Source organism: Musca autumnalis, unplaced genomic scaffold (assembly GCF_047663935.1).
Source record: "Musca autumnalis isolate F117 unplaced genomic scaffold, ASM4766393v1 scaffold_5, whole genome shotgun sequence".
Classification (NCBI taxonomy): domain Eukaryota; kingdom Metazoa; phylum Arthropoda; class Insecta; order Diptera; family Muscidae; genus Musca; species Musca autumnalis.
In genome coordinates this window covers 130889710-130902398 of record NW_027412088.1, presented here as the reverse complement: position 1 = coordinate 130902398, position 12689 = coordinate 130889710, and the positions used below count along the sequence as shown (strand labels likewise).

Here is a 12689-nt window from a genome sequence, read left to right as displayed (position 1 = left end):
GAAAATGGAAAGGTATGTATATTTAAATATAGTATATTTATATATATACGGTAAAGTAAATAAATGGCGTTTATAATGTTATTTTCAGATCGATTGGTCGAAAGAAGCAGTCTTTGAAATGATTGTTTGGTGGCAAAAACATGAATACCTCTATAACTCCAAACACCAATTCTACCAATTCAGTTTCCTTCAACCAAAATTAAAATTTGCGCAAAATTGCAACTCAACAATAAATGTAAATAATGACAAAAACAGCTGTTTTTATATTTTTAGGTTATGTCATACGAAAATAACACTTGCAGGTATGAACGCACAAATTGAAAGTTGTATGGATGACGTCAATTTTGACAAACATAGAGAATGTCGAATGGGTGAAAGAAATGGCAGCTCATATGACATTGATAGATGGTGTAAACAGCCCTTAAGTAATTGTACCATGAATTTTACATTACAAAAAATATGCTTTGTTGTAGCAATTCGCCTATGTTTCTACCTAAGTAATTGTACCATGATTTTTGTTTTGATTTTTCATGGCGAATTCCTAGTTTTTTGACGTTTTAGATTCGATCAGCTGGTCTGAGGCATCTACCTAATGGCTATATCAAACCATATGCTTTTAACCATGTATGTTGTCACTTTGGGTATACTAGTATAAAGGCCATCTGATGTCATACATGTGAAAAAGCATATGGTGTGATATAGCCATAAGTAATTGTACCATGTTTCTACCTTTACCCTGCATCATGGTACAAATACACAGGTAGCCGCATCAGCAATAGTTGGCAACATAAGATGTCAAAATTTGACATCAATTCAATGCAATTGACACATTATGTTACCATCAGCTGGCATGATAATGCTACCTGTATTATTGTACCATGCCCTGCATTTACAAATGACAGGACAGTTGAGTGCATGTATTGATTGTCAAAATCCCACAACTTGCCTGTGTGACGTAGGCGTCCCGACAACTGCAAAAACAGTTGTAAAATTTTGAATGAAAATCGTCAATTTCTTTTTGTTTTCCGTTCACATATTTTGTTTATGTTCATATTCTTTTGTTTTCAACACATTTCGATTATTATCTCACTTTTTTTTACAAAAATGCCAAAAATTTGTCTTCCCTACTGTCTGTGAAAAAATGATGGACAGCTGGGAGACAAACGACAAATGTATGTATGTGTTAGTAAATCAGAGTTGTATTTGAAGACAGTCTTTCTTGTGTATACGCCTAGTTAAGGCCAGAACAGAATCAATGTCCACACTAGAGTGATTTCATTGAAAAAGTTGCATGATCGACCTCCATGGTAGAGTAAAATCATAAAATTGCTGTAGTGGGGAATTCGATTTAAGAACACCTAATTTCATGATTTTTTTTAATGAAATTCACGCTAGTGTGGACCGGGACTAGTGTGGAACGTGGGGAAGCAAGCAAAGCAAGCGACGATTGATTCTGTTCTGGCCTTTATCATCTTGCAGTGTTCCGCCGCCGATTTTATACTATGTGATGAACCACCGCCGTCGAGGATATCGTTCGGCATTGTTTTCTAAATGGGAATTTTAATTCAGTGATTTTTCAATACATTAATTCCGATTGTGTGTGGTTTAATAATTTGTTTAATTTGTACTTTAAGAGGATTTTGTGATGGCAAATACAGGAGTATTGCCGTTTGTACGTGGAGTGGATTTTACAAAAAATGACTTCAGTGTACGTAAGAAAGACTTTATTTTTGTCAGAAGTTAAGCGTAGAATGCAATAAAAAGGAAACAATATTTCTAAGTTTTATTGGAGCATATAGTGGAGCAAGTCACATATAAGGCCATGTTTATATTGTAGCCTGTAGCCTTTTGCAGGGTTAACCTTCTTTATGAGGATTTATTTGAAATATAAGCATTTGAAACCGAGTGGGTTTGTTAAATCCGGTTATATATAAACGTACTATAAGAATGGGTCATATTTTTTTATTTGTCATCATTTTGCTATTTGGACTGCTCTGTCGCTTCGCAGTTACGCGTAGCCTTTTGTTTACAAACAAAGTGACGATTCCAGCATCACGCTCCCATAAAAACATATGTACATTTTGATAGTGATTTATGTTTCGTCCACGTTTTGCCAAGAACAATGTACAAACATATGTACATACATACATTCATCGGTGTTTGCAGACACAGCTAGACAATTAAATGTTTGCAAACGCTGATTTAAAAAAATCATATGTTGCTGTGTGACTGCACATGATAGCTCTGTTCCAGAACCAAAAAGTTTTTACAATTTTTACCACTTTTTACACAAAATTTATATGAAAATCTTTTACGACTTTTACCACTTTATAAAGTACGGGAACAGACCAGATGTAAAGAAACTTATGATTGAGATGCATGTTAGGATGAGACTATATGGTGTGGTGTGACTGGTGTGACTGCAGATGATGATGTATGGCTGTTGATAATGATGAAGTGTGCTATGTGGGAGGAGATGGTGGATTAAGTTGGAAAGGTGGGAAAGGAGGGAAGTGGAAAGTGATATCTGGTCTACATTCGGGTCCAATAACCGGGTAACCGGGTCCGTCCCCCAAGAAAATTATATATTTCCGTGATCAGCGCAACAATATCTACCTCTGGTAAAAATTTCAAAAAAATCGGAGAGTTTTTACTAAACTAGAGTTGTTCCAGAAAATGTTTTTACACTGCTCTAAGTCTATACTGACCCGCCCCAGAGCCACTTAAGGCTCTTGCAGTAAACTACCAGGACTGTAGGGTCAATAGAGGAGAAGTAAGAAAGATATTCAATCACATGCACACCAAATAGTGTATGTCTTTTGACCATCAGTCTAGGACATCTACATAGAAGGTGCTCGATTGTCTCCGTTTCCTCCTCATCCTCACATAACCTATAGTACTCAATGTTGTTGTCATCCCACTTGCATGTCATAGATCTTATTCCGTAGTGGCCAGTTATGACCCCCACAGCTGTTCTGATTTGCACAGTGAGAGGAGGGACGCAGTTCTACGCCCTGAGATTACCGGCCAGATTGACTTAGATACCTTATAGTCAATCACGTCTCGCCAAACTTTAAGGGTTTTCTCTGCGTAGAGCTTACTGAGCTTGTCGAGGAAAAAGCAGAGAGGTGGCTTGACACAATCCTCCACCCTGAGGTCCGAGGATTGGGAGCCTCTTCTTGCCAATTCATCAACTATCTCGTTTCCCTCAACATTGCAGTGCCCTGGAACCCAGCAAAACTTAACAACTATGTTACATGTTTTTAAGATATACCTGCATCTTTGAACTGTCCTAGATTTAATACTGTATGACCTTAACGCTTTTGGAGCAGACTGGCTGTCCACGTAAACAGTGATTGTCTTATCTACAAGGTCCGTCATTCCCACTATTAGATCCAAGGCTATCCAAACCGAAAAAAACTTCTGCCTGAAAAACACTACAATTGTCATTAAGCTTATACGAGTTCCTGATATTTAGTTCTTCACAAAACACACCAGATCCATTGCCTTCTTCCATTTTCGACCCATCGGTGAAGATTGTTAGGCTATCGGGAAGTGGTCTGCCTTGCTCCCATGCACTTCTGTCCGGGATTATTACTTCAGCTATGTCAAAGTCCAGGCTTGGTGAGATGTAGTCAGTCTCTTCTCCCCTGTCTCTTAGTCCAATCTGACCACATATCCGCTGTAGAACACTAGCATGTCCAAGATGTGATCAACGCCACAGATTTAGCTCCTTAAGCCTCATGGCAGATCGTGATGCTTGATACCACACAAATTATCCATGGGCTGGACGATCAGTATGGCATTCAATGCTGCCTGAGGGGTGCTTCTTGCTGCTCCAGTAATGAGAATTGATGCAGCTCGTTGCACATTAGCCAACTTCGACAGATTGGCATTATTGCTTAGGGCATGCCACCAGACGAGACAACCATAGGTCAAAATGGGACAGACCACTGTCCTATACAACCAATGTGTTACATGTGGTCTGAGACCCCAACTCTTGCCTATGGATTCTTACAGGAATAGAGCGCGATCAGACCCCTCTTGGTGCGCTCCTCCCAGGTATTTCGCCTCCGTAGAGAGATCCAACCGAACACCATCCACCATTGGCGGCATAAATTCGGCAATATATCTTTTTCTAGTGACTAGTAATAGCTCCACACAGTGCCGGTATGTGCGACAGCAGTAGACAGGTCCTATAATAACCTTCAGTATAGTGATCAAGATCGGCGGTGCGTTGTGAAGCATAGCCGGAATGACACCATCTCCAGGAGATTTATAGGCTTGAAAAGTGCAGATCGCCCAAGAAATCCCTGAGTCACTTATCAACCTGTTGAAAAAGACCTCCTCGCCAAGAGTATAGGTTCTGTTCGATTCCAGACTTGGATAAGAGTCAGCGTTCTTGCATCCCGGAAAGCGGGTCTCTGCCAGCAGGTCGTCCACGTACCATCACTTCGCTTGATGCTCCCAATAGGGTTAGGGTCTTTTGAGATCACCTTGCGAAATCTAGCCGCTGCATTCACTCCCTCTATCGCCTCACTAAAGTTTATCCAGGAAATCCTCTTGGCTTTCCTGACCTCGCCTTTGTACTTAATGAAGCTAGTTCTATACTGGTCCCAATCTGTACAATGTTTGGTCCTGTTCGCTTTGTTATATGCCCTCCTGCTAGCCTTGCTGAGGTTAGCCCGATCTTTATTCCACCAAACTGGCTGTGTTCTCCTACCTGGATAAGATAATTGACAAGACCGTTCATAGCAATCCCGTAGATTCTTTGTTAGGTCCTCAACCCGCCTGTCAACTTCCCTCTCTGTGTGAAGTTTTGGAATTTCAAACAGTCTTGAAGAGGACAAAGAGATGAATTCCTCCCAAGTGGTTCTCCTGGGATTCCTCTGTGGTGGTTGCCTTTTACTTACAAACGAGACTCGAAAGTGTATCGTTCTATGGTCCGTAAAGGAGCATTCCTCCGATACCCTCCAGTCTTCTATGGAAGTATCCTCCATATTTGTAAGAGTGAGGTCTATTAGCTCCTCCCTTACCCTATTCTGGAAGGTGGCCGTGTTTCCCCTATTACATACTCGTAAATTATTAATTAAAATCAAATCGAATATGGACTTAACTCTCGTATTGGTGTCGCTGGTGGGCATTTGCATCACAGCCTATTATTATGCTGCAAATGCCCGAAAAGTCATCCACCAGCTTACGCAGAGGTATAGAAAAGGGAGTAACGTCCATCGTTTAGTCCAGAAACCCTATTGTACGATCATGGTGTCGGTCCTGTCGTCGCGGTCATATGTAATAGGTTAAATGACTACATACATTGCTGACTTGGTGCTGTTCTTCCATCTGAGGAGTATGTAAATATCCCCCAGCAAAACTACTCCCACACTGTTCACAACTTGGACTGCTGAAATTAGGCTTTCCCTGAACATATTGTTCGATGGTGTCCCAATTCCGACAACGAACGAACATGATGTTGTCAATGCAGTATGTGATTGGGTTTTATCGCCACTAGCATCCCTATCACAACAAGAACTATATAAACTACATTTTTATTTATTTGTTGTGCAATTTAATGTTTGCAAAATGAAAGAAGGTGGAAAAAATAGCGGATTCTCCCGCATTTTTTTGCATAAGAGGATTTTATGTACATTTGAAATGTCATAATAACTAGTGAATAACTAGTAATCGGAAGCGTAACAATGCAATGCCCGGAAAGCAGGTCTGAGAAAATATGATACATTTGGTCTATTCCGATTATAACAATGTATATTTCACTCGGTATACCAATCTCTACAAGTGATGCCTTAAGACACATCGTTCGAACTGTCATTTGAAAAGGATGGAAAATGTTATATATCGTCATCATAAATGCCCGAAGATGTATCTCCAAAGAAATCAATATTCGTTTTGTTTGATTGAATCTAATTCATAAAACTAAAATACATGCTCCTGCAAAATTTCAAGCTTCTACTTTAAAAATAACGATCCTATCCAAGAAATGGCATTGCGGAAAATGGGATAATATTGCAGATTTTGTTGTAATGACGGATCCCAAAACCAAGCGTTTCCGCGGTTTTGGTTTCATTACTTACTCCCATTAGTATATGATTGATAATATCCCAAAAACTCGACCTCTTAATATTAATATTCCATAAAACAGTTTTTTATTTTATAAAGTTTCTTGCTTCTCCTGTAAACTTATGAAATTGTTACTTACGACTTTTGGCATTTATAATGATATGTACATACAGTCGAACTTCTACTATTTTTATTGTAAAAGTGGTAAATCTTGCAACTAATTATCTCTCTATAAGGAATTTAGAGAAACTTTTTTGTATTGAAGTTTAAGCAGTAAATAAAAAACAAAACTCATTTATAATGCACTTGCTACGTTAAATTTTCAGGGTCCTTAAGCTAGCGTAACCTAATGCAGCTGTAGGAACGCCTAATATTGCCGAAAATAATATTACTATGACAGAAATATGGTCCCAGTATAAACAAGAAAATAATATTTAAGATGTTACGATTGAAGACTGAGGATTATATCTCGGACGAAGACATTGTACAGTGGTCCCACTTGTATGGGAAGGTGCGACAAAAATATTTATAATCGTCGGATCAATCTGATTTTTTCAGTATATGCTAAATATGTATTTAAAAATCAAGTTTCAAGAAAAATGCTTTTTAAGTTGGCTATAGAAATTTGAGTTCTCAACTTAAAAAGATTATTAGACAAAAAATAAAATAACTACTTGGACCATATTTAGTAAAGAGCTAGCCAGATATCAGTGCTAAATTTCGGTGCAGGATCAGGCATCACTCAAAAAAACTTTCTTATTGATTTATGCCAAACTCTTAGTAAATGAGCTGTAGCTCGTAGAGTTTTAGATATACATATAAAAATTTGACACAAGATAAAGTAGAAGAAAAAATAGAAATTCCTTTTTTTGAGTTCTGCCACTCTTTGAGTAAATGAATGTCTAATGATCTGATGTTTAATATTATTTTAGGACAATAAATTTCCTTCGGCTGTAAAGTTAATGACACGGGTGCAATGGCTAAATTTGGACAAAACGCAACTAACGGACATTCCCGAAGAACTCGGGAATTTGTTGAAACTTGAAACACTGAGTTTAAAGAATAACCAATTGGAGAAGCTATTTGGGGAGCTTACCGAATTGACATGTTTACGATCGCTAAACTTGAGACGGAATTGTATTAAAAGCAGTGGAGTGCCGCCAGAATTATTCCACCTCGAAGAATTAACCACTTTAGATTTGTCGCACAATAAACTGAAGGAGGTGCCAGAAGGCTTGGAAAAGGCTAAAAGTCTGTTAGTGTTGAACTTAAGCCACAACAACATTGAAACCATTCCTACTACATTGTTTATACATCTCACCGACCTCTTGTTTTTGGACTTATCTCATAATAAGCTGGAAACATTACCACCACAAACGAGACGCCTGGCCAATTTACAAACTCTTATTTTGTCCGACAATCCCTTAGAACTATTTCAATTAAGGCAATTGCCATCTTTACAAAATCTCGAGGTGCTCAATATGCGAAATACTCAACGCACACTTTTAAACTTTCCCACAACATTGGATACTCTGTCGAATTTGTCGGAATTGGACTTATCACAAAACAGTCTTCAAAAAGTTCCAGATTGTGTTTATAATTTGCCGAATTTGAAAAGACTGAACCTTAGCGAAAACACCATATCGGAACTAAGTTCAAATATGGAGAACTGGCAACGATTAGAAGTTCTCAATTTATCACGCAATGAATTAACTAGTTTGCCAGCATCCTTATGCAAGCTTACACAATTGCGTAGATTGTATCTCAATGATAACCGTTTAGATTTTGAAGGAATACCGTCAGGAATTGGAAAATTATGTTGCCTAGAGATATTCTCAGCTTCAAATAATCTACTGGAAATGATCCCCGAAGGATTATGTCGGTGTGGATCCTTGAAACGTCTCAACCTTTCTTCGAATCGTTTAATAACTTTACCCGATGCAATACATCTATTGGATGGTCTAGATCAATTAGATTTACGGAATAACCCCGACCTAATAATGCCTCCAAAGCCAACGGAAGCCACTAAGGGCGCTGGGGTGGAATTCTACAATATAGATTTCTCATTGCAAACTCAACTGCGGCTGGCGGGAGCTGCTGTACCACCATCTGTTCCCGTTACATCGACACCAAAGGACTCGACGGCTCGGAAAATTCGGTTACGACGTGGTCCACGCACTGATTCCGCTCAGGATTCTGCAAAAATTCTAAAAGGAATGAAAGATGTTGCCAAAGATAAGGACGAGGCGGAAGCAAACCAATCATGGTGCAACGACTGCGACGAAACCCGCCCAGAATCATTAAAACCAAAACGTTGGGACGAATCACTTGAGAAGCCTCAACTTGACTATTCAAAATTCTTTGAAAAGGAAGACGGTCAATTGCCAGGATTGACAATATGGGAAATAGAAAACTTTCTTCCCAATAAAATTGAAGAAGCGGCCCATGGAAAGTTCTATGAAGGTGACTGTTACATTGTTCTGAAGTCAAGCTATGACGATTTGGGTCAACTGAACTGGGAAATTTATTTCTGGATTGGCAACGAGGCAACATTGGACAAGAGAGCCTGCGCTGCTATACATGCCGTAAATTTGAGAAATTTTCTTGGTGCTCGTTGCCGTACGATTCGTGAGGAACAGGGTAAGTGTATATAGGTCAGTACATATTACATAAAAACTAATAATTTATTGTCTTTTACTTTTAGGTGATGAATCTGAAGAATTTTTGGACCTCTTTGATACTTCCCTAATCTATATCGAAGGTGGTCGAACGGCTACAGGATTCTATACAGTTGAAGATATGTTGTATACCATACGATTGTATCGAGTACACGCGGCTGGTTCCTCGATACACATGGAACCTGTTGCCGTAAGCATTGAATCTTTGGATCCTAGATATTCCTTCCTTCTGGACTGCGGCATTAAAATGTACGTTTGGTTGGGAAGGTGTTCTAAGAACACACTTAACTCAAAAACACGTCTAATGGCGGAAAAAATCAACAAAACCGAAAGAAAGAATAAATGTGAAATCATCGTTGAGATGCAAGGTATGACTTTTTGGCCTAAGTGAAATTTGGACTCATGACTGATGTTTGTTTTTAGGTAGTGAAAGTGAAGAGCTGTGGCGTTATTTAAATGCTGATCCCGAAGAGGCTCCTAAACAAAAAATTCTCCAACATGTCCAAGATAATTTTATACCGTCGACACCAAGACTCTATCAAGTTCAGTTGGGTATGGGTTACTTGGAGTTGCCCCAAGTAGAAATTCCGGAACAAAAACTAGTCTGCTCTTTGCTAGCTAGTAAAAATGTTTATATTCTCGATTGTTTCACTGATCTGTTTGTGTGGTTCGGGAAGAAATCAACACGTTTGGTACGGGCTGCAGCCATCAAATTATCTCGAGAACTATTTAATATGATTTCCAGACCACCATATGCATTGGTTACCAGATTGCAAGAGGAATCCGAAACACAGATATTTAAATCAAAATTCATCGGTTGGGATGAAGTTATGGCCGTTGACTTTACTCGAACTGCGAACTCGGTTGCCAAGACTGGTGCCGACCTTACTAAGTGGGCTAAGCAACAGGAAACACGAGCCGACCTAGCTGCACTTTTCATGCCACGCCAAAATCCAATGCCCTTAAGTGAAGCTGAACAGTTGGAGGAGGATTGGAATTATGATCTAGAAGCTATGGAGGCCTTTGTACTGGAGGGCAAAAAATTTGTCCGGTTGCCGGAGGAGGAGTTGGGCCACTTTTATACAGGAGAGTGTTATGTGTTCTTATGTCGTTACTGTATACCAGTGGACGACGACGAGGACGGCAACGAATTCGACGATAGCAAACCTCCGCCGGATGATGAAATACAGTGCATTGTATATTTTTGGCAAGGTCGGAATGCTGGCAACATGGGTTGGCTAACGTTTACCTTTACGTTGCAAAAGAAGTTTAAAACAATGTTTGGCGAAGAACTAGAAGTGGTGCGTATTCACCAGCAACAAGAAAATTTGAAATTTCTTGCACATTTCAAACGAAAGTTCATAATACACACCGGAAAGCGAAAAGACAAACAGAAAAATTCCGATAGTAAATCGGCTGTGGAATTTTTCCATTTGCGTTCTAATGGCGGTGCACTTACAACTCGTTTAATCCAAATACATCCAGATGCTGCATACTTGAATTCGGCGTTTTGGTAAGAATATTTTTGTAGCTAAATATGAATAAAATAATTAAGTGATGGAAGAGAGTTCGTTAAAGACTAACGCGTGACTAACTTAAAAAAAAATAATAAGGTTGAGGCTTATTAGTAAAGTAAGAATTGAAAGTGGAGTTTATCTGCCGTTTACTATATTGGTCATAGTGCATTAGAAAATGATGCACAGATTTCGGCTGCATTGACATATCCTTCTCCTTATATGAATCGGAACACTAAAACTTTGGATAAAGTTATTTTGCTTTGGCATTTTATCCAATTGCAATCAAATCCTATTCAACACTTCGCATTATTTTATGCTTGTCAATGAAATACATAGATTCACAGTACTTAAGTATTATCAGTCATTGATGGTGCTTTGTAAAAGTATTTTAAAATCCACACCGTTGCAAAATGTACCTAATGCATCAATTTTCTACTTGATTACTATTTTGGGCTTATTCTACGTTTCAAATGCGCAACAGTTACGTTGTATTTTTATCCACCCGTCCATGACTTTGATTCTGATGGGAGAGATTAAGTCCATTGGTAATACAGATATCTTAAGATATGGTATTATGTGCGTTAGAGATGCTCAATATAATAAGTAATAAATATGAATAGTGGTCGTTGTATCCAATAAGGATTATTACTCTTTTTCTACTGACATTTTTTACTATTGGCACATTAGATTGCTTTGTACATAACTTCAGATATGTATGTAAGTTTAACGACTCGAGCTACAAGTGATTCAAATTGAGGATATTGGTCCCACATTGTTAGTTACTGACATTATAAGCAATTTAATTTTGCCAATTTTTGGCGGTTATTAGTTAGAGAATTCCATTACTAGTAACTGCATTATGAGTGTGTTATAATGAACTACATAGAATGAACTTCAACAAAAATTACAAAAAAGTGCTTGGAAATTACTTTTTATAGTAGCACCACTTCTGATACTTTAGCACCACATTATCGTGGAATTTCAAAAAAAAATATTAAATGATTTATAATTTTTAAATTTCAACTTTCAGTTATATATTGTATGTTCCATTTGAAACTGGCGATGACTCACAATCAGGTATAGTTTATGTTTGGCTTGGATCGAAGTGTTGTCCAGAGGAAGCAAAGTTAATTCAAGAAATTGCTGATGACATGTTCAACAGTCCTTGGGTTAGTTTACAGATTTTAAATGAAGGAGAAGAACCCGAAAACTTTTTCTGGGTGGCATTGGGAGGTCGTAAGCCATACGATACTAATGCCGATTACATGAACTACACAAGATTGTTTAGATGCTCAAACGAAAAGGGTTATTTCACTGTAGCCGAAAAGTGTACGGACTTCTGTCAAGATGATTTAGCGGATGATGATATAATGATACTTGATAATGGCGAGCAAGTGTTTCTGTGGCTTGGATCACGTTGCAGTGAAGTTGAAATTAAATTAGCTTATAAATCTGCACAAGTAAGCAATTTATATTTTCCCTATACAACAATTACAACTTTATTTGTTTCGTCAACAGGTTTATATACAGCACATGCGTATCAAACAACCCGATCGTCCTCGTAAATTATTTTTAACGCTAAAAAATAAGGAGTCAAAACGATTCACAAAATGTTTCCATGGTTGGGGTGTACACAAATCTCCACCGGAATAAATAACAAATATTTCAAAAAAGCACATTACCTAATTTTTATTGATTCCTTACCTCCCCTCTCCCCTCTACTTACAAAGTATTTATTAACCTTTATTGCCATAATAATTAATGATCGTGTAATATTTTATTATATTGTAACTTATTCAATTGCCGTGTTTATGCAGTGATGCATATTTTTGACTTTTTAATAGAGTAAAATATATACATATATTAATACTATCTACAACGTGTTTGTACTGTGTAACATAAAAATAATTAAAATATCAGATTATAAAAGAGTGTCGAAAAATATAAGACAACACGAGTTTTAGCGTTCTGAAAGTTTACATGACGAGTTAACACTCTTTTTTGGAATAAAGTCGAAAACACATTGTTGAACTCTGTTTTAACAAACTAGAATAAGACAATGAATTACTATTTCTCTCTATATTTAAATTTAAACTTAAGTTCTACGGTTAACCAAATTAATGCATGATTTGAATTTTAACAATATGGCAACCTTTAATCCAACAGAGCTTTGACTCATTGGATCAAAGGCTGCCATTCATTTTCTGATTCCAAACGTTTCTTTTTTTGTCTTTACACAAATGCTATAAAAAAGAAAACCTTCACTTGCTGAACGAAAGCTAACGCATTAAGAACGTTTTCCTTAATAAACCGCAACATACCATTGTCACCATTTTGAAGAAAAAATCCATTGCCTTTTTATTTCCACCGCTGAAGTATCTACAGTCCACTAAAGGCCAACATCGCAATGTTCATG

The 12689-nt window shown here is 37.8% G+C and overlaps 1 protein-coding gene across 2 annotated transcripts; it reads left to right on the top strand.

The window, feature by feature from the left end:
- The first annotated feature begins 1393 nt into the window (after positions 1 to 1393).
- fliI (FLII actin remodeling protein) lies at positions 1394 to 12145 on the top strand. 2 transcript variants are annotated; one of them, XM_073954920.1, is made up of 6 exons: positions 1394 to 1708; positions 7011 to 8718; positions 8783 to 9124; positions 9180 to 10269; positions 11304 to 11733; positions 11792 to 12145. In XM_073954920.1, exons 1-6 carry the CDS (start codon positions 1646 to 1648, stop codon positions 11924 to 11926), a joined length of 3768 nt encoding a protein of 1255 aa, XP_073811021.1. In that variant the 5' UTR covers positions 1394 to 1645; the 3' UTR covers positions 11927 to 12145. The 2 variants fall into 2 exon arrangements, with proteins under 2 accessions (XP_073811021.1, XP_073811022.1); XM_073954921.1 differs by having other exon boundaries at positions 1533 to 1708; positions 7038 to 8718.
- The last annotated feature ends 544 nt before the right edge of the window (positions 12146 to 12689 follow it).